Source organism: Lolium perenne, chromosome 5 (assembly GCF_019359855.2).
Source record: "Lolium perenne isolate Kyuss_39 chromosome 5, Kyuss_2.0, whole genome shotgun sequence".
Classification (NCBI taxonomy): domain Eukaryota; kingdom Viridiplantae; phylum Streptophyta; class Magnoliopsida; order Poales; family Poaceae; genus Lolium; species Lolium perenne.
The window spans coordinates 204548997-204568633 of record NC_067248.2 but is presented as its reverse complement, the minus strand read 5'-3'; the positions used below and the strand labels follow the sequence as shown (position 1 = coordinate 204568633).

The 19637-nt window shown below is 42.2% G+C and overlaps 1 protein-coding gene across 2 annotated transcripts; it reads left to right on the top strand.

Annotated features, from left to right (window-relative positions):
- The first annotated feature begins 16756 nt into the window (after nucleotides 1-16756).
- Nucleotides 16757-18267, top strand: LOC127301431 (protein TIFY 10c). Of its 2 annotated transcripts, none has more exons than XM_051331665.2 (4): nucleotides 16757-17077; nucleotides 17186-17532; nucleotides 17617-17674; nucleotides 17782-18267. In XM_051331665.2, exons 1-3 carry the CDS (start codon nucleotides 16894-16896, stop codon nucleotides 17626-17628), a joined length of 543 nt encoding a protein of 180 aa, XP_051187625.1. In that variant the 5' UTR covers nucleotides 16757-16893; the 3' UTR covers nucleotides 17629-17674; nucleotides 17782-18267. The 2 variants fall into 2 exon arrangements, with proteins under 2 accessions (XP_051187625.1, XP_051187624.1); XM_051331664.2 differs by having other exon boundaries at nucleotides 16762-17077; nucleotides 17186-17497.
- The last annotated feature ends 1370 nt before the right edge of the window (nucleotides 18268-19637 follow it).

Below are 19637 nucleotides of genomic sequence, written 5' to 3'. Positions count from 1 at the left end.
ATCTCCCGGAGGACTCTACGCCGCCATGGTCGCCTCCGGAGTGATGTGTGAGTAGTCTACCCCTGGACTATGGGTCCATAGCAGTAGCTAGATGGTTGTCTTCTCCCCATTGTGCTTAATTGTCGGATCTTGTGAGCTGCCTAACATGATCAAGATCATCTATCTGTAATTCTATATGTTGCGTTTGTTGGGATCCGATGAATAGAGAATACTTGTTATGTTGATTATCAAAGTTATGTCTATGTGTTGTTTATGATCTTGCATGCTCTCCGTTACTAGTAGATGCTCTGGCCAAGTAGATGCTGATGGCGTGTAACTCACACGTTCATTGGGAACCCCAAGAGGAAGGTATGATGCGCACAGCAGCAAGTTTTCCCTCAGAAAGAAACCAAGGTTTATCGAACCAGGAGGAGCCAAGAAGCACGTTGAAGGTTGATGGCGGCGGGATGTAGTGCGGCGCAACACCAGAGATTCCGGCGCCAACGTGGAACCTGCACAACACAACCAAAGTACTTTGCCCCAACGAAACAGTGAGGTTGTCAATCTCACCGGCTTGCTGTAACAAAGGATTAACCGTATTGTGTGGAAGATGATTGTTTGCAGAAAACAGTAGAACAAGTATTGCAGTAGATTGTATTTCAGTAAAGAGAATTGGACCGGGGTCCACAGTTCACTAGAGGTGTCTCTCCCATAAGATAAACAACATGTTGGGTGAACAAATTACAGTTGGGCAATTGACAAATAAAGAGGGCATGACCATGCACATACATATCATGATGAGTATAGTGAGATTTAATTGGGCATTACGACAAAGTACATAGACCGCCATCCAACTGCATCTATGCCTAAAAAGTCCACCTTCAGGTTATCATCCGAACCCCCTCCAGTATTAAGTTGCAAAGCAACAGACAATTGCATTAAGTATGGTGCGTAATGTAATCAACAACTACATCCTTAGACATAGCATCAATGTTTTATCCCTAGTGGCAACAGCACAACACAACCTTAGAACTTTCTGTCACTGTCCCAGGTGTCAATGCAGGAATGAACCCACTATCGAGCATAAATACTCCCTCTTGGAGTTACAAGCATCTACTTGGCCAGAGCATCTACTAGTAACGGAGAGCATGCAAGATCATAAACAACACATAGATATAACTTTGATAATCAACATAACAAGTATTCTCTATTCATCGGATCCCAACAAACGCAACATATAGAAGTACAGATAGATGATCTTGATCATGTTAGGCAGCTCACAAGATCCGACAATGATAGCACAATAGGGAGAAGACAACCATCTAGCTACTGCTATGGACCCATAGTCCAGGGGTAGACTACTCACACATCACACCGGAGGCGACCATGGCGGCGTAGAGTCCTCTGGGAGATGATTCCCCTCTCGGCAGTGGTGCCGAGGCGATCTCCTGGATCCCCCGAGATGGGATCGGCGGCGGCGGCGTCTCTGGAAGGTTTTCCGTATCGTGGCTCTCGGTACTGGGGGTTTCGTCACGGAGGCTTTAAGTAGGCGGAAGGGCAAGTCAGGAGGGGGCACGGGGGCCCCACACCACAGGCCGGTGCGGCCAAGGGGGGGGCCGCGCCGCCCTAGGGTTTGGGCACCCCGTGGCCCCACTTCGTTTCATCTTCGGACTTCTGGAAGCTTCGTGGCAAAATAGGCCCCTGGGCGTTGATTTCGTCCAATTCCGAGAATATTTCCTTACTAGGATTTCTGAAACCAAAAACAGCAGAAACAAGAATCGGCACTTCGGCATCTTGTTAATAGGTTAGTTCCAGAAAATGCACGAATATGACATAAAGTGTGCATAAAACATGTAGATAACATCAATAATGTGGCATGGAACATAAGAAATTATCGATACGTTGGAGACGTATCAGCATCCCCAAGCTTAGTTCTGCTCGTCCCGAGCAGGTAAAACGATAACACAGATAATTTCTGGAGTGACATGCCATCATAATCTTGATCATACTATTTGTAAAGCATATGTAGTGAATGCATCGATCAAAACAATGTATATGACATGAGTAAACAAGTGAATCATAAAGCAAAGACTTTTCATGAATAGCACTTCAAGACAAGCATCAATAAGTCTTGCATAAGAGTTAACTCATAAAGCAATAAATCAAAGTAAAGGCATTGAAGCAACACAAAAGAAGATTAAGTTTCAGCGGTTGCTTTCAACTCGTAACATGTATATCTCATGGATATTGTCAACATAGAGTAATATAATAAGTGCAATAAGCAAATATGTAGGAATCAATGCACAGTTCACATAGGTGTTTGCTTCTTGAGGTGGAGAGAAATATGTGAACTGACTCAACATTGAAAGTAAAAGAATGGTCCTCCATAGAGGAAAAGCATCGATTGCTATATTTGTGCTAGAGCTTTGATTTTGAAAACATGAAACAATTTTGTCAACGGTAGTAATAAAGCATATGTATCATGTAAATTATATCTTATAAGTTGCAAGCCTCATGCATAGTGTACTAATAGTGCCCGCACCTTGTCCTAATTAGCTTGGACTACCGGATCATCACAATGCACATGTTTTTACCAAGTGTCACAAAGGGGTACCTCTATGCCGCCTGTACAAAGGTCTAAGGAGAAAGCTCGCATTTGGATTTCTCGCTATTGATTATTCTCAACTTAAACATCCATACCGGGACAACATAGACAACAGATAATGGACTCCTCTTTTATGCATAAGCATGTAACAACAATTAATAATTTTCTCATTTGAGATTGAGGATATATGTCCAAAACTGAAACTTCCACCATGGATCATGGCTTTAGTTAGCGGCCCAATGTTCTTCTCTAACAATATGCATGCTTAACCATAAGGTGGTAGATCTCTCTTACTTCAGACAAGACGGACATGCATAGCAACTCACATGAAATTCAACAAAGAGTAGTTGATGGCGTCCCCAGTGAACATGGTTATCGCACAACAAGCAACTTATTAAGAGATAAAGTGCATAATTACATATTCAATACCACAATAGTTTTTAAGCTATTTGTCCCATGAGCTATATATTGCAAAGGTGAATGATGGAATTTTAAAGGTAGCACTCAAGCAATTTACTTTGGAATGGCAGGAAAATACCATGTAGTAGGTAGGTATGGTGGACACAAATGGCATAGTGGTTGGCTCAAGTATTTTGGATGCATGAGAAGTATTCCCTCTCGATACAAGGTTTAGGCTAGCAAGCCTTATTTGAAACAAACACAAGGATGAACCGGTGCAGCAAAACTCACATAAAAGACATATTGAAAACATTATAAGACTCTACACCGTCTTCCTTGTTGTTCAAACTCAATACTAGAAATTATCTAGACCTTAGAGAAACCAAATATGCAAACCAAATTTTAGCATGCTCTATGTATTTCTTCATTAATGGGTGCAAAGTATATGATGCAAGAGCTTAATCATGAGCACAACAATTGCCAAGTATCACATTACCCAAGACATTAATAGCAATTACTACATGTATCATTTTCCAATTCCAACCATATAACAATTTAACAAAGAAGAAACTTCGCCATGAATACTATGAGTAGAAACCAAGGACATACTTGTCCATATGCAACAGCGGAGCGTGTCTCTCTCCCATAAAGTGAATGCTAGGATCCATTTTATTCAAGCAAAACAAAAAACAAAAACAAACCGACGCTCCAAGAAAAGCACATAAGATGTGATGGAATAAAAATATAGTTTCAGGGGAGGAACCTGATAATGTTGTCGATGAAGAAGGGGATGCCTTGGGCATCCCCAAGCTTAGACGCTTGAGTCTTCTTGATATATGCAGGGGTGAACCACCGGGGAATCCCCAAGCTTAGAGCTTTCACTCTCCTTGATCATGTTGCATCATACTCCTCTCTTGATCCTTGAAAACTTCCTCCACACCAAACTCGAAATAACTCATTAGAGGGTTAGTGCACAATAAAAATTAACATATTCAGAGGTGACACAATCATTCTTAACACTTCTGGACATTGCATAAAGCTACTGGACATTAGTGGATCAAAAAATTCATCCAACATAGCAAAAGAGGCAATGCGAAATAAAAGGCAGAATCTGTCAAAACAGAACAGTTCGTATTGACGAATTTTAAAATGGCACCAGACTTGCTCAAATGAAAATTCCCAAATTTAATGAAAGTTGCGTACATATCTGAGGATCATGCACGTAAATTGGCTTAATTTTCTGAGCTACCTACAGGGAGGTAGACCCAGATTCGTGACAGCAAAGAAATCTGGAACTGCGCAGTAATCCAAATCTAGTACTTACTTTTCTATCAAAGACTTTACTTGGCACAACAAAACACTAAACTAAGATAAGTAGAGGTTGCTACAGTAGTAAACAACTTCCAAGACACAAAATAAAAACAAAGTACTGTAGGTAAAAACATGGGTTGTCTCCCATAAGCGCTTTTCTTTAACGCCTTTCAGCTAGGCGCAGAAAGTGTGTATCAAGTATTATCAAGAGACGAAGTGTCAACATCATAATTTGTTCTCATAATAGAATCAAAAGGTACCTTCATTCTCTTTCTAGGGAAGTGTTCCATACCTTTCTTGAGAGGAAATTGATATTTTATATTACCTTCCTTCATATCAATAGTAGCACCAACAGTTCGAAGAAAAGGTCTTCCCAATATAATGGGACAAGATGCATTGCATTCAATATCCAAGACAACAAAATCAACGGGAACAAGGTTATTGTTAACGGTAATGCGAACATTATCAACTTTACCCAAAGGTTTCTTTGTAGAATGATCAGCAAGATTAACATCCAAATAACAATTTTTCAGTGGTGGCAAGTCAAGCATATCATAAATTTTCTTAGGCATAACAGAAATACTTGCACCAAGATCACATAAAGCATTACAATCAAAATCTTTAACCTTCATCTTAATGATTGGCTCCCAACCATCCTCTAGCTTTCTAGGAATAGAGGCTTTGCGCTCTAGTTTCTCTTCTCTAGCTTTTATGAGAGCATTTGTAATGTGATGTGTGAAAGCCAAATTTATAGCACTAGCATTAGGACTTTTAGCAAGTTTTTGCAAGAACTTTATAACTTCAGAGATGTGGCAATCATCAAAATTCAAACCATTATAATCTAAAGCAATGGGATCATCATCCCCAATGTTGGAAAAAATTTCAGCAGCTTTATCACGAGCAATTTCAGCGATTTTAGCAGCTTTGAGCGGTTTCTCGCTTTGCATTAGAAGTGGAAACATTGCTAACACCAATTCTTTTATTATTATTAGTAGGAGGTGCAGCAACATGTGTAGCATTAGCATTACTAGTGGTGGTAATAGTCCAAACTTTAGCTACATTCTTCTCTTTAGCTAATTTTTCATTTTCTTCTCTATCCCACCTAGCACGCAGTTCAGCCATTAATCTTATATTCTCATTAATTCTAACTTGGATGGCATTTGCTGTAGTAACAATTTTATTATGATGATTTTCATTAGGCAAAACTTTCGATTTCAAAAGATCAACATCAGCAGCAAGACTATCGACTTTAGAAGCAAGTATATCAATTTTCCCAAGATTTTCTTCAACAGATTTGTTAAAAGCAGTTTGTGTACTAATAAATTCTTTAAGCATGACTTCAAGTCCAGGGGGTGAACTCCTATTATTGTTGTAAGAATTCCCATAAGAATTACCATATCCGTTGCCATTATTATAAGGATATGGCCTATAGTTGTTACTAGAATTGTTCCGGTAAGCATTGTTGTTGAAATTATTATTTTTAATGAAGTTTACATCAACATGTTCTTCTTGTGCAACCAATGAAGCTAATGGAACATTATTAGGATCAATATTAGTCCTATCATTCACAAGCATAGACATAATAGCATCAATCTTATCACTCAAGGAAGAGGTTTCTTCGATGTAATTTACCTTCTTACCTTGTGGAGCTCTTTCCGTGTGCCATTCAGAGTAGTTGATCATCATATTATCAAGAAGCTTTGTTGCTTCACCAAGAGTGATGGACATAAAGGTACCTCCAGCAGCTGAATCCAATAAATTCCGTGAAGAAAAATTTAGTCCTGCATAGAAGGTTTGGATGATCATCCAAGTAGTCAGTCCATGGGTTGGGCAATTTTTAACCAAAGATTTCATTCTTTCCCAAGCTTGAGCAACATGTTCAGTATCTAATTGTTTAAAATTCATTATGCTACTCCTCAAAGATATAATTTTAGCAGGGGGATAATATCTACCAATAAAAGCATCCTTGCATTTAGTCCATGAATCAATACTATTCTTAGGCAGAGATAGCAACCAATCTTTAGCTCTTCCTCTTAATGAGAAAGGGAACAATTTTAGTTTTATAATGTCACCATCTACATCCTTATACTTTTGAATTTCACATAATTCAACAAAATTATTAAGATGGGCAGCAGATCATCGTAACTAACACTTAAAATTGCTCTCGCATAACAAGATTCAGTAAAGCAGGTTTAATTTCAAAGAATTCTGCTGTAGTAGCAGGTGGAGCAATAGGTGTGCATAAGAAATCATTATTATTTGTGTTTGTGAAGTCACACAACTTAGTATTTTCAGGGTTGGCCATTTTAGCAACAGTAAATAAAGCAAACTAGGTAAAGTAAATGCAAGTAAACTAATTTTTTTTGTGTTTTTGATATAGCAAACAAGATAGCAAATAAAGTAAAACTAGCAACTAATTTTTTTGTATTTTGATTTAGTGCAGCAAACAAAGTAGTAAATAAAACTAAGCAAGACAAAAACAAAGTAAAGAGATTGAGAAGTGGAGACTCCCCTTGCAGCGTGTCTTGATCTCCCCGGCAACGGCGCCAGAAACAGAGCTTGATGGCGTGTAACTCACACGTTCGTTGGGAACCCCAAGAGGAAGGTATGATGCGCACAGCAGCAAGTTTTCCCTCAGAAAGAAACCAAGGTTTATCGAACCAGGAGGAGCCAAGAAGCACGTTGAAGGTTGATGGCGGCGGGATGTAGTGCGGCGCAACACCGCAGATTCCGGCGCCAACGTGGAACCCGCACAACACAACCAAAGTACTTTGCCCCAACGAAGCAGCTGAGGTTGTCAATCTCACCGGCTTGCTGTAACAAAGGATTAACCGTATTGTGTGGAAGATGATTGTTTGCAGAAAAAACGATAGAACAAGTATTGCAATGGGATTGTATTTCAAGAAGAGAATTGGACCGGGGTCCACAGTTCACTAGAGGTGTCTCTCCCATAAGATAAACAGCATGTTGGGTGAACAAATTACAGTTGGGCAATTGACAAATAAAGAGGGCATGACCATGCACATACATATCATGATGAGTATAGTGAGATTTAATTGGGCATTACGACAAAGTACATAGACCGCCATCCAACCGCATCTATGCCTAAAAAGTCCACCTTCAAAGTTATCATCCGAACCCCCTCCAGTATTAAGTTGCAAAGCAACAGACAATTGCATTAAGTATGGTGCGTAATGTAATCAACAACTACATCCTTAGACATAGCATCAATGTTTTATCCCTAGTGGCAACAGCACAACACAACCTTAGAACTTTCACACTGTCCCGGTGTCAATGCGAGCATGAACCCACTATCGAGCATAAATACTCCCTCTTGGAGTTACAAGCATCTACTTGGCCAGAGCATCTACTAGTAACGGAGAGCATGCAAGATCATAAACAACACATAGATATAACTTTGATAATCAACATAACAAGTATTCTCTATTCATCGGATCCCAACAAACGCAACATATAGAATTACGGATAGATGATCTTGATCATGTTAGGCAGCTCACAAGATCCGACAATGATAGCACAATGGGGTGAAGACAACCATCTAGCTACCGCTATGGACCCATAGTCCAGGGGTAGACTACTCACACATCACACCGGAGGCGACCATGGCGGCGTAGAGTCCTCCGGGAGATGATTCCCCTCTTCGGCAGGGTGCCGGAGGCGATCTCCTGGATCCCCCGAGATGGGATCGGCGGCGGCGGCGTCTCTGGAAGGTTTTCCGTATCGTGGCTCTCGGTACTGGGGGTTTCGTCACGGAGGCTTTAAGTAGGCGGAAGGGCAAGTCAGAGGGGGCACGGGGGCCCCACACCACAAAGCCGGCGCGGCCAAGGGGGGCCGCGCCGCCCTAGGGTTTGGGCACCCCGTGGCCCCACTTCTGCTTCGTCTTCGGACTTCCGGAAGCTTCGTGGCAAAATAGGCCCCGGGCGTTGATTTCGTCCAATTCCGAGAATATTTCCTTACTAGGATTTCTGAAACCAAAAACAGAAGAAAACAAAGAATCGGCACTTCGGCATCTTGTTAATAGGTTAGTTCCAGAAAATGCACGAATATGACATAAAGTGTGCATAAAACATGTAGATAACATCAATAATGTGGCATGGAACATAAGAAATTATCGATACGTTGGAGACGTATCATATGCTTGTAACTCCAAGAGGGAGTATTTATGCTCGATAGTGGGTTCATGTCTCCGTGAATCTGGGGAAGTGACAGAAATCTCTAAGATTATGGATGTGCTGTTGCCACTAGGGATAAAACATTGGTGCTATGTTCAAGGATGTAGTTACTGATTACATTACGCGCAATACTTAATGCAATTGTCTGTTGTTAGCAACTTAATACTGGAGGGGGTTCGGATGATAACCTGAAGGTGGACTTTTTAGGCATAGATGCATGCTGGATAGCGGTCTATGTACTTTGTCGTAATGCCCAATTAAATCTCACTATACTCATCATAATATGTATGTGCATGGTCATGCCCTCTTTATTTGTCAATTGCCCAACTGTAATTTGTTCACCCAACATGCTGTTTATCTTATGGGAGAGACACCTCTAGTGAACTGTGGACCCCGGTCCAATTCTCTATACTGAAATACAATCTACCTAATCGTTTCTACTGTTTTCTGCAAACAATCATCATCCACACTATACATCTAATCCTTTGTTACAGCAAGCCGGTGAGATTGACAACCTCGCTGTTTCGTTGGGGCAAAGTACTTTGGTTGTGTTGTGCAGGTTCCACGTTGGCGCCGGAATCTCTGGTGTTGCGCCGCACTACATCCCGCCGCCATCAACCTTCAACGTGCTTCTTGGCTCCTACTGGTTCGATAAACCTTGGTTTCATACTGAGGGAAAACTTGCCGCTGTACGCATCACACCTTCCTCTTGGGGTTCCCAACGGACGCGTGCTGTACGCGTATCACGCTTCTCATGAAATCCGCGCACGGGTAGTAAGAGGGGTATACTCCCTCTTCACGGTTCACTCTCATGACTTGTTGGACCTCCAATTCTTGTTGGTTAAGTTGATATCTATTCCACTCCATTTTCTGAAATTTTTCAACAAACAATATAAAATTTGATTTGGTGACATATAATCAAAGGGAACTACTATAGGAACTTGCTAGAGTACTAATCATGCATCAAAACTAGTTTATACAACTTAGAAGAAGCATGCAAGCTCACTAAACATGTTACCTACAGCAGCAAAATATTCAAGATATACTCAACCAAACAAAATTCTATTTGGATAATCGGAGGAGTCACATACCGAAGAGCAAATGTGCCAAATCTCGCATAGTAATCTGGGCTGAGCAAAGAGATCGAGAAATCTGGAGTTCTTGAGCAAAAACGCGAGTGAGAGGAACCTGGTGCGAGTTTTTCGGGAGAGAGAAGATGCTGGGAGAAAGAGATGAAATAGTGGGGCAAGGAGGGGCCCACACCACAGGGTGGCGCGCCCACCTCCTTGGCCGCGCCGGCTGGTGGTGTGGCACCCTGTGGTGCCCCACAGGTCATCCTCTGGTGCTCCCAGGTGCCTCGTCGAAAAATAGGACCAACGGTATAATTTTTGTGAATTTTTGAAAACTTTGAAAAATGCACATTTCTGGGTATTTAGTTTATTATTACTGGCCAGGAAATTTTTTTGAAAACTCTAATTAACTAAGGAACTTTGCAAATTAAAAAAAAGTGCTACAGCAACTAGAGCAAGTGGAGGAAGAAAGAGATGTTGTTTACCTCCTCTATGCATATAAAAAGTATTTGTTAACAAGGTTGATCAAGTCTTGCCACCAAATAAATTTTACATAGCATAAGAAGAAATAAACCTCAAATCAATCATGTTACCTTGAATTGTATTGATATGGATCCAATCACGAGAGTTTGATATTCTTCTTTAGGCTCATATATAGGACAATCAATAGTTCCCACTTTGATAGTTCTCACATTAGAAATAGTATTAACTCCACACGCTTTCTCAATCCTCTTGGGAAAATAAACGGTATGCTCCCTATCATCAACATTGAAAGTAACCTTTCCTTTATTGCAATCAATAACAGCCCCTGCGGTGTTAAGGAAAGGTCTCCCAAGAATAATAGACATATTATCATCTTCAGGCATTTCCAACACAACAAAATCAGTTAATATCAAGCAGTTATTAGTAATTTGAACAGGAACATCCTCACATATACCAACAGGAATAGCAGTAGATTTATCAGCCATTTGCAAAGATATATCAGTAGGTATCAACTTATCTAAGCAAAGTCTCTTATAAAGAGAAAAAGGCATAACACTAACACCGGCTCCCAAGTCACATAGAGCAGTTTTAACATAATTATTCTTAATAGAACAAGGAATAGTAGGTATACCTGGGTCGCCCAACTTCTTTGGAACTTTGCCATTGAAAGAGTAATTAGCAAGCATAGTGGAAATTTCCTCATTGGGGATTTTCCTTTTGTTAGTAACAATATCTTTCATATATTATAGTGTTTTACTTTGAATAAGGTGGCAATTTAATAGCATCAGTCAAAGGGATTTGCAAGAATAAAGGTTTCATCCAATCACAAAATTTATTATAGTGTTCTTCTTCCTTTGATTTTAGTTTCTTAGTAGGAAAGGGCATTTGCTTTTGCACCCAAGGTTCTCTTTCATTACCATGTTTCTCAGCAATAAAATCTTCTTTAGTATACTTTTTATTTTTAGCATGCTTTTCGTGTTCTTCTTCAACCTCTTCTTTATCAGAGTATCATTCTTATCATTATCTTTATCATGTTCATTACCACTTTCGGTTTCAGATCGTAAATAGAAATGCTCATAGGAACATTAACAGGTTCAGAGGATTCTACAACATTCTTATGTTTCTTTTTCTTTTTCTTAGATGGAGCACTAGTTTTAGTTCGTTGAGAATCTTGTTCAACTCTTTTGGGATGTCCCTCAGGATATAAAGGATCCTGAGTAGAAACACCGCCTCTAGTTGTTACTTCATAAGCATGTTTTTCTTTAGAATTATTCCCCAACAAGTCATTTTGCACTTTAGTGAGTTGATCAATTTGAGTTTGAACCATATGAAAATGTTTAACAAGCATCTTAACATCATTGGAGGTTCTCTCCACAATATCATGCAATTCACTAATAGCTTGAGAATTTTCCATTAGATGATTCTCTACTCTCATATTAAAATTTTCTTGCTTAACAATATAATTATCAAACTCATCTAAGCATTGTGCAGGAGGTTTTGAATACGGAATATCTTCCCTAGTAAAACGCTGAAGGGAATTTACCTCAATCATGGATGAAGGGGGAATTATCTCACATATATCTTCTATGGGAGGAAGATTCTTCACATCTTCAGATTTAATACCTTTCTCCTTGAGAGACTTCTTGGCTTCCCTCATATCTTCATCATTCAATTTAATTAAACCCCTCTTCTTTAATATTGGCGTTGGAGTTGGTTCAAAGCGTAGTCCAATCATCATGATTCCGCCTATTTTAGCCAATAATTCTTCAAAGATCGTCCTGGAGTTCTTTTCCGAAAACACAACCAGCACAACTATCCAGGTATGCCCTAGACTCAATGGTTAGTCCACTATAAAATATATCAAGTAAATCATGATTTTCCAAATCATGGTCAGGCCGAGCTCTAATAAGAGAGCAAAATCTCGCCCAAGCCTCAGGCAATTTCTCTCCATCTCCCTGGTCAAAATTATAGATTCTCTGCAAAGCAATATGTTGAGCACTAGCAGGAAAGTATTTTCAGAAGAAAACATCAAGCAATTCTTTTGGACTTTTAATAGAATTAGGTGGCAAACTATTATACCAAGTTTTAGCGTCATCCTTTAATGAGAATGGAAAGATTTTAGCAACAAAGTAAGTACGCTTCTTAACATCATCAGAAAACAAGCTACTCGTAGTAGATAGCTCAATCATGTGTTCAACAAGACTTTCTTTTTCAGTACCACAAAAGGGTGTTTTCTCAACAATAGCTATATGAGATAAATCAAGAGAAAAATCATAATCTTTATCCTTAATGTTTATAGGAGATGTGGCAAACTTAGGATCGTGGAGATAGTTTATATCTAACAAAGCATGTTACGCAAGCAACTTTTTAATTTTTCTTGCATCGTAGTAGCATTGCATTTTTCAATAAAATCATCATCAAGTTCCACATAATCTTCATCAAGATCATCACTAGAGTATTCAACAAATGCATCGTGTGAATTAATAGGTGTAACAGCATTTTCATTAGGAATTTCAGTATTTTCAATTTGTCTAGACCTAGCAATTGTAGCATCTAGAAAAGATCCCAATGAACCACTATCATCAAGCACAGCAGAAATATTATCAATATTATGAGAGTTTTCAGATTCAGCAGAAGTACCCGCATGTGAAGCATGTGGCGGTGAAACAAGTTTATCAATCACAGATGGTGAATCAAGAGCAAGCAGAGGTACTCGTGAGTTGTACCTTTTCTTGTAGTGGATGGTAATATGGCGACCTTAGTATCGCGAGGTTTACCCATGATGGAGAATTTGCAGCGAACAATATCAATCCAAGTGAACTTCCAAATAAAGCTATGCTCCCGGCAACGGCGCCGTTAAAATAGTCTTGATGACCCACAAGTATAGGGGATCGCAACAAGCCTTCGAGGGAAGTAAAACCCAATTTATTGATTCGACACAAGGGGAGACAAAGAATACTTGAAAGCCTTAACAACGGAGTTGTCAATTCAGCCGCACCTGGAAACAGACTAGCTCGCAAGAGTTTATCAAGAGTAACAGCTTTATAGCAAGAGCGATAGTGAAATAACAGCAGAAAGTAACAAAGACAGCAGTAGTGATTTTAGTAAACAGCAGGATTAAAATACTGTAGGCACGGGGACGGATGAACGGGCGTTGCATGGATGAGAGAAACTCATGTAACAGTCAAGCAGGGCATTTGCAGATAATAATAAAACGGTATCCAAGTTCTAATCAATCAATAGGCATGTGTTCCATATATAGTCGTACGTGCTCGCAATGAGAAACTTGCACAACATCTTTTGTCCTACCAGCCGGTGGCAGCCGGGCCTCTAGGGAAACTACTGGATATTAAGGTACTCCTTTTAATAGAGTACCGGAGCAAAGCATTAACACTCCGTGAACACATGTGATCCTCACATCACTACCATTCCCTCCGGTTGTCCCGATTTCTGTCACTTCGGGGCCATTGGTTTCGGACAGCGACATGTGTATACAACTTGCAGGTAAGATCATAAACAACGAATATCTTCATGAATCAATAACATGTTCAGATCTGAGATCATGGCACTCGGGCCCTAGTGACAAGCATTAAGCATAACAAGTTGCAACAATATCATAAAAGTAACATCTACGGATACTAGGCACTATGCCCTAACAATCTTATGACTATTACATGACCAATCTCATCCAATCCCTACCATCCCCTTCGGCCTACAGCGGGGGAATTACTCACACATGGATGGGGGAAACATGGCTGGTTGATGTAGAGGCGTTGGCGGTGATGGTGGCGATGATCTCCTCCAATTCCCCGTCCCGGCGGAGTGCCAGAACGGAGACTTCTGGCTCCCGCGACGGAGTTTCGCGATGTGGCGGCGTTCTGGAGGCTTTCTGGCGATTTCGACTTCTCCCCATGCGTTTTTAGGTCGAAGGCAATTTATAGTCCGAAGGAGGGCGTCAGAGGCCGGCCGAGGGGGCCACACCATAGGGCCGCGCGGGCCCCCCGTAGGCCGCGCCGCCTTATGGTGTGGGGCCCTCGGGCCTCCACCTTATTTGTCCTTCTGGCTCCGTCAGTATTCTGGGAAAATAGGGCCTTCTGCATAAATTCTGAGGATTTTCCCGAAAGTTGGATTTCTGCACAAAAACGAGACACCAGAACAGTTCTGCTGAAAACAGCGTTAGTCCGTGTTAGTTGTATCCAAAATACACAAATTAGAGGCAAAACAATAGCAAAAGTGTTCGGGAAAGTAGATACGTTTTGGACGTATCAGTCACCATCATCGTCGGCCCTCCTCCAGGAGAACGTAGCTACGATGACATTGTCAATGTTCTCTCCCTAAATACGCCGATAGCGAACCGCGCAGTGGATTAAACCCCAACGCCTTGTTTTCCCCGAGCACCACTGAACATGTCATATGTCTCCTCGACCTAAATCGTACCTACAACGGCTTGCGGTCGCATGGGTTTGCCGCCCTGAAGGGGGGCACTCCAGTTCGGCGCTCCAGGCAAGTACATCTCTAAAGGAGGAGTCGCTGGCAAAGTGTTCAATGGAACAAAGCCGAGTGTTTACGACACATATAACGTACGAGAGCTGCTTCATTTTGTGGATATTTGAACAATATGATCGTAGGCTTAAGTGGCCTTATATTTATGCTAGATGGATGGGAGAGATGCCATGGCCGCCATTATAATTCATAAATGATGGAACCGCCACACAATATAAAGTCGAGAAGGAGGAAGAGGGAGACAGAGAGCAAGAGGAAGATGAAGAAAATGCCAGCGATGTTAAGGAAAGCTAAAGAATATATGTCATCAAGGGCCCAAGTGTATGTCGTTGGAAGACCGATGCTTGTGTGATTCTTGGAAGGCGGTGAGTATTGATCCCATCACCGAAGTGGCGTTTATTGGAAGAGTCTCATAAAAGAATTCGATGAGCGCAAGATCGTCGACGCTGACTATGTCGTGATACACAAGAAGAGGACCCAAAATGCTATGTTAAACTGGTGGGAAATCATGCAAGCAGTCGTCAACAAATTCGATGGCTATTTCAAGAGCATCCACAACTGGCTCATCTAGATTCTCGACCGATGCACAACTTTGCTCCGTCTTGGTTGCCTCTATAACATATGGAGAATCGGAACCTATTTATAGAGGTGTCACACGGGTTAGAGGACACAAGAAGAAATACTTTTATACAACATAGATGGCAGCGTGATGCACGGATTAGTCTTTCTTCATCGCCACATGCATCTTCTTTCCAGTTTCTATGAGAATTGCTTGTATTGTTTTTTTTAGGAATTGAGGTCTACGCGTGGGGTGTTATGCTTAATTTTGATAATAATAAAATACCCTAAAAGATAGTAATATTTGTCGCTGAAACGAATGACTAGACACACTAAAATGTGTGTCTACACGTGTGACTCAATGAAACGTATTATGGACCTGAGACTAGAACGCAGCGATTCTACCGGCGCCTGTAGGTAAAGGACTGATGACGTCATGCTGACATCATCCATGTGTTGATTTAGTTTCCAAAAATTTGTGAAATATTTCTGAAATTTGTGAAACATGTCTGAAACTTATGAAAAATTATTTACTGTTCAAAGTATGTTTCAGAAAGTTTCACAAAGTTTCACATCTGTTGTTAACGTGTTTATGAAACTTGTGAAATATTTTGTACTGTTTAAATTTATTTCAATTATGTTTCAGTTTAATCAAAAAGGGAACAAAAAGTTTCACCAATCTCAAAGCACAAAGTGTGGTGGATGACACTCCTACACATACAGTTGCCTGTAAAAAGGAGTTTTCGCCTGAGACTACCCATAATGGAAGTATAGTATCATGCATTCCATGCATGCAAAATGCTGATGTGGCAATGCACTTAAGGATGAGAGAGAGTGTACTAGTATCATAGGTACCGTATCATAGCACATACTACTAGAAAAAATAATGTCAAGTAAATCTTGTACACTTATTTGTATTGAGATTCTACAAAACAATTAATATATGGAGACTATGATACCAAATGATACCATGATCGTTATGGAGATAAGAATAACGTAGTAGATCATAACGCATTTATACTTCTATATGATACTATGCATTGTGACTAGTCTGAGGGTATAAGAATTTGCTTCACATGATATTTTTTCTTGATAGTATACTTTATTTATTATACAATCAATAGCATAATTATTTATTTATATTTATAATATAAAATAATACCGAATTAAAAAATAAAATCTAAACGAAGCAAGCAAATCTTGGATAACAAACATGCAAAAAACCTACCGAATGTGGATCAGCCACGAAGACGCATGTACGACGGCCAGACGTACTCCCATCACGGACATGCCCTTGTGTAGGTCACACGTCGCGTCTCCTTGCCCCGTAGTGTAGGTACTCCTCCCCTCCATCCATCGACCGAGAGAGCGCGCGGTCACTGTCCCGTCGGTCAATTTGGTGCCCGAATACGAGCTCAAAAACCACGTGCCCCCAAAAATTAAAATCGCCATTACTCCACGACCTTTTGCCCCTCGATTGGACCGTCGCGGACGGAGACCTCGCCGCTCCGGTCGTGGCGCACACGCCGGCCCCGAGACGGACCTAGTGAGCTCCACTATATTCGCTCACGTTTTCCATGCCCGGCCCGACGGGTCCCTGTCTTGTCCCGCTCCCACCTCGCCGTTCATCACCAAGACCTGCCCCGTTTTTAAAGGGCAAGGGCGCGCGCTTGGGAGGAAAGTGCACTGCACCTTAGTTTTTTGCCGCCGGCGAAGGAGGGAGGAAACTCCTAGCTAGCCGCCTAGTTGAGCTCTACTCGCGGTGGGAGAGACGGCTCGTCTTGTTCGTGTGATGACTTACGCGGAAGGCGAAGGGAGCGGGAAGACGACGATGGCGGCGGCGAAGGAGAACTCCAAGTCCAGCTTCGCCGTCACCTGCGGCCTCCTCAGCCGCTACCTCAGGGAGAACAAGGGCGGCGCGCTGCAGGGTCTCGCTGGCCTCGGCATGGCGCCGCCGGCCACCGCCATCGAAGGAGGTTAGTTATTCGCGCCTTGTCAACCTGTTTCCTGGTTAATTTGCTATTATTTTCATGTCACAAGTTGCTCATGGCATGTACACACGGCTGTTCTGTTCATCTCTGCAGGAGCTTTCCAGCCGCCGACCACCATGAACTTGCTGTCGGGGCTCGAGGACCCAAAGCCAGACACCGTCGACGTGCAGCTCGCCGTCGGCAAAGGCCAGCTCCTCCAGGCGCCAACTGGCAACCAAGATGCGCATCAGCTGACCATCTTCTACGGTGGGAAAGTGGTGGTCGTCGACAACTTCCCGTCCACCGAGGTCAAGGCTTTGCTGCAGATGGCGAACGCCGCCGGCGATGGCGCCGTAGACAGGGCCGGCAGCGGCAGCGGCGCGGTTCCGCAGAGCCTGCCCGGACCTGCAGACAACAATCTTCCTGGTACGAGCTCTTACATCTTTTGCAGTTCAGACAAGGTACCTGAATTCGCGCAATGGATTCCTCACGTACAAGTTCAGACACTGTCTCTGACAGAGGTTTAATCTTTCCACGTGTTACAGATCTGCCGATAGCGCGGAGGAACTCACTCCATAGGTTTCTCGAGAAAAGAAAGGGCAGGTACCTGATCGAGCTGTTTTCAGATTATATTTTTCGCGAACGAGAACAATTTTGCTCAGCTGTGGAGTCATGTTTAGGACTTACGTTTTCGTGCTCGTTTGCTTCAGGATAACTGCCAAGGCGCCTTACCAAGCTAACAGCGCGTCGTCTGCTCCGTCCAAGCAAGCTAATGGTGACAAGTTCTGGCTCGGGCTAGGCCAAGAAGTGGCGATAAAGCAAGAGATATGATCAAATTATGAGCACTCTGCTTGTTGCTCCAAATTCACAGGGCAGTTGAACTGTGGGTACCGGTAGTATAGTTTACTCGAAGCTTCGAAGCAACAATAATTGACTGTTGGTTATTCATTTCTACCGTTAAGTAGTACTATAGCCGGTGGTTAATTCTAATTGCCCACCAGCATAGATAGTTAGAGTACATGTTTAAGCACAGGCCCTGTGTTCCTATGCACCATTGTTTGCTGCTGGAGCTGTATGCTAGCTCTTGGCAGTTTGGCTGGTTAGGTCGAGAGTGTGCTAGGACTATGTGTCGTGTTATGTTGCAACAGATGGTTTAACACAAAGATATTACTATTCAAGACTGCAATTTTAGTTCACTTGAACGTCTGCTTTGAAAATATCGAGTTCTATGGATCATGTCTGGTCATGTAGCAGACTGTGGTGTTGTTATCTTATCTATTACTAGACCGTTTACCTTCGGTTCCTTCTTTAAAGAAAGGTAAAACATTTCAGATATGCACTTTTGATCTTGGATGCATACACTCCTGCCATCAAAAAATATTTTTAAAATGTAAAAAATCGAATAATTTATTTGCACCATTAGCCTATGCTCCCGGTGCAAAAACCTTTTTAAACATATTATAATAGTTTAAAGTTCATTCCTAAAACTAGAAACATATGCTCTCGGGTACAAAAACGCTATGCCCAAAACATTTGACTTACACAACCCAAGAAACAAAATGTTGGATTATTAGGCAATTTCCGTGTGAGTTTAATTACCGAAAGCAACATTACAGATGCACAAGCATACTTAACCATACACATCAGACTAAGCACATGCATCAGATCTGAACATGGAACAAGTAGCAGTGCAAGGTAGGAGAGGAAAATCACGTACATCGCGATCGGGAAGGTCGCACCAGCAGTAGCACCACCACCACCATGGGAGTTGTTGATGTCGCCCATGGTGTAGTCGAAGTCGTCGAAGAAGCAGACGAACCAGCGAAGATGAACACGAACAGCAGCGAGCAGTCGCGCCGAGACGCTCCCCAAAAACCTTATCGCCCGTCTCCCGGTGCAAGATCTCAACGGATGGGGTTTCGGAGGCCTGCTCTCCCGGACGGTTGTGCACGCAGTCGCCGGGATGAGGAAGACTAGAGAGTAGCACACCAAAAGGAACTTCGCGAGAGAGAGATCTAAGAGCACTGTTTTCCAGATCTGATCGGTCTCCTTGTATAGCCTGGGAGGAGAGCCGCCCCGACCGCGTTGACACGCGCAGGAAGCCAGGGACACGCGGCGAGCATGCACATGCAGGCCGACACGTACCCAACACAGTTGGTGCACCAAGCAAAAAATTTAGGCTTCCTTGAGTGTGTCTCGAACTCGAACCCGAGTCACGAAACGCGACGTGCGTGCGTGCGTGACGAGGCGAGGCGGGGCGGGCGGAGGAGGAGGAGTGCGCGAGGGCTCTTTCTATTCTCACTCACTTGGAATGACTAGAACATCAGCCCTTATATACCACTCCAACTCTCTCCCAACTAGCAATGTGGGACTAAACTTTGTCCCCCAAGACTGTCCCAAGCTGCCAACGTGATGGGCCTTGAGATTTTAGGAATTGTAGACTATATGGGCTGTCTTACTGGGCTGCAGCCTATCTACATTCAACAATCCCCCACCAGATCTCATATGCACATCAGATGACACATTAGTTCCATTCACTGTTTAATATACCTGCACTTCAGTGGAG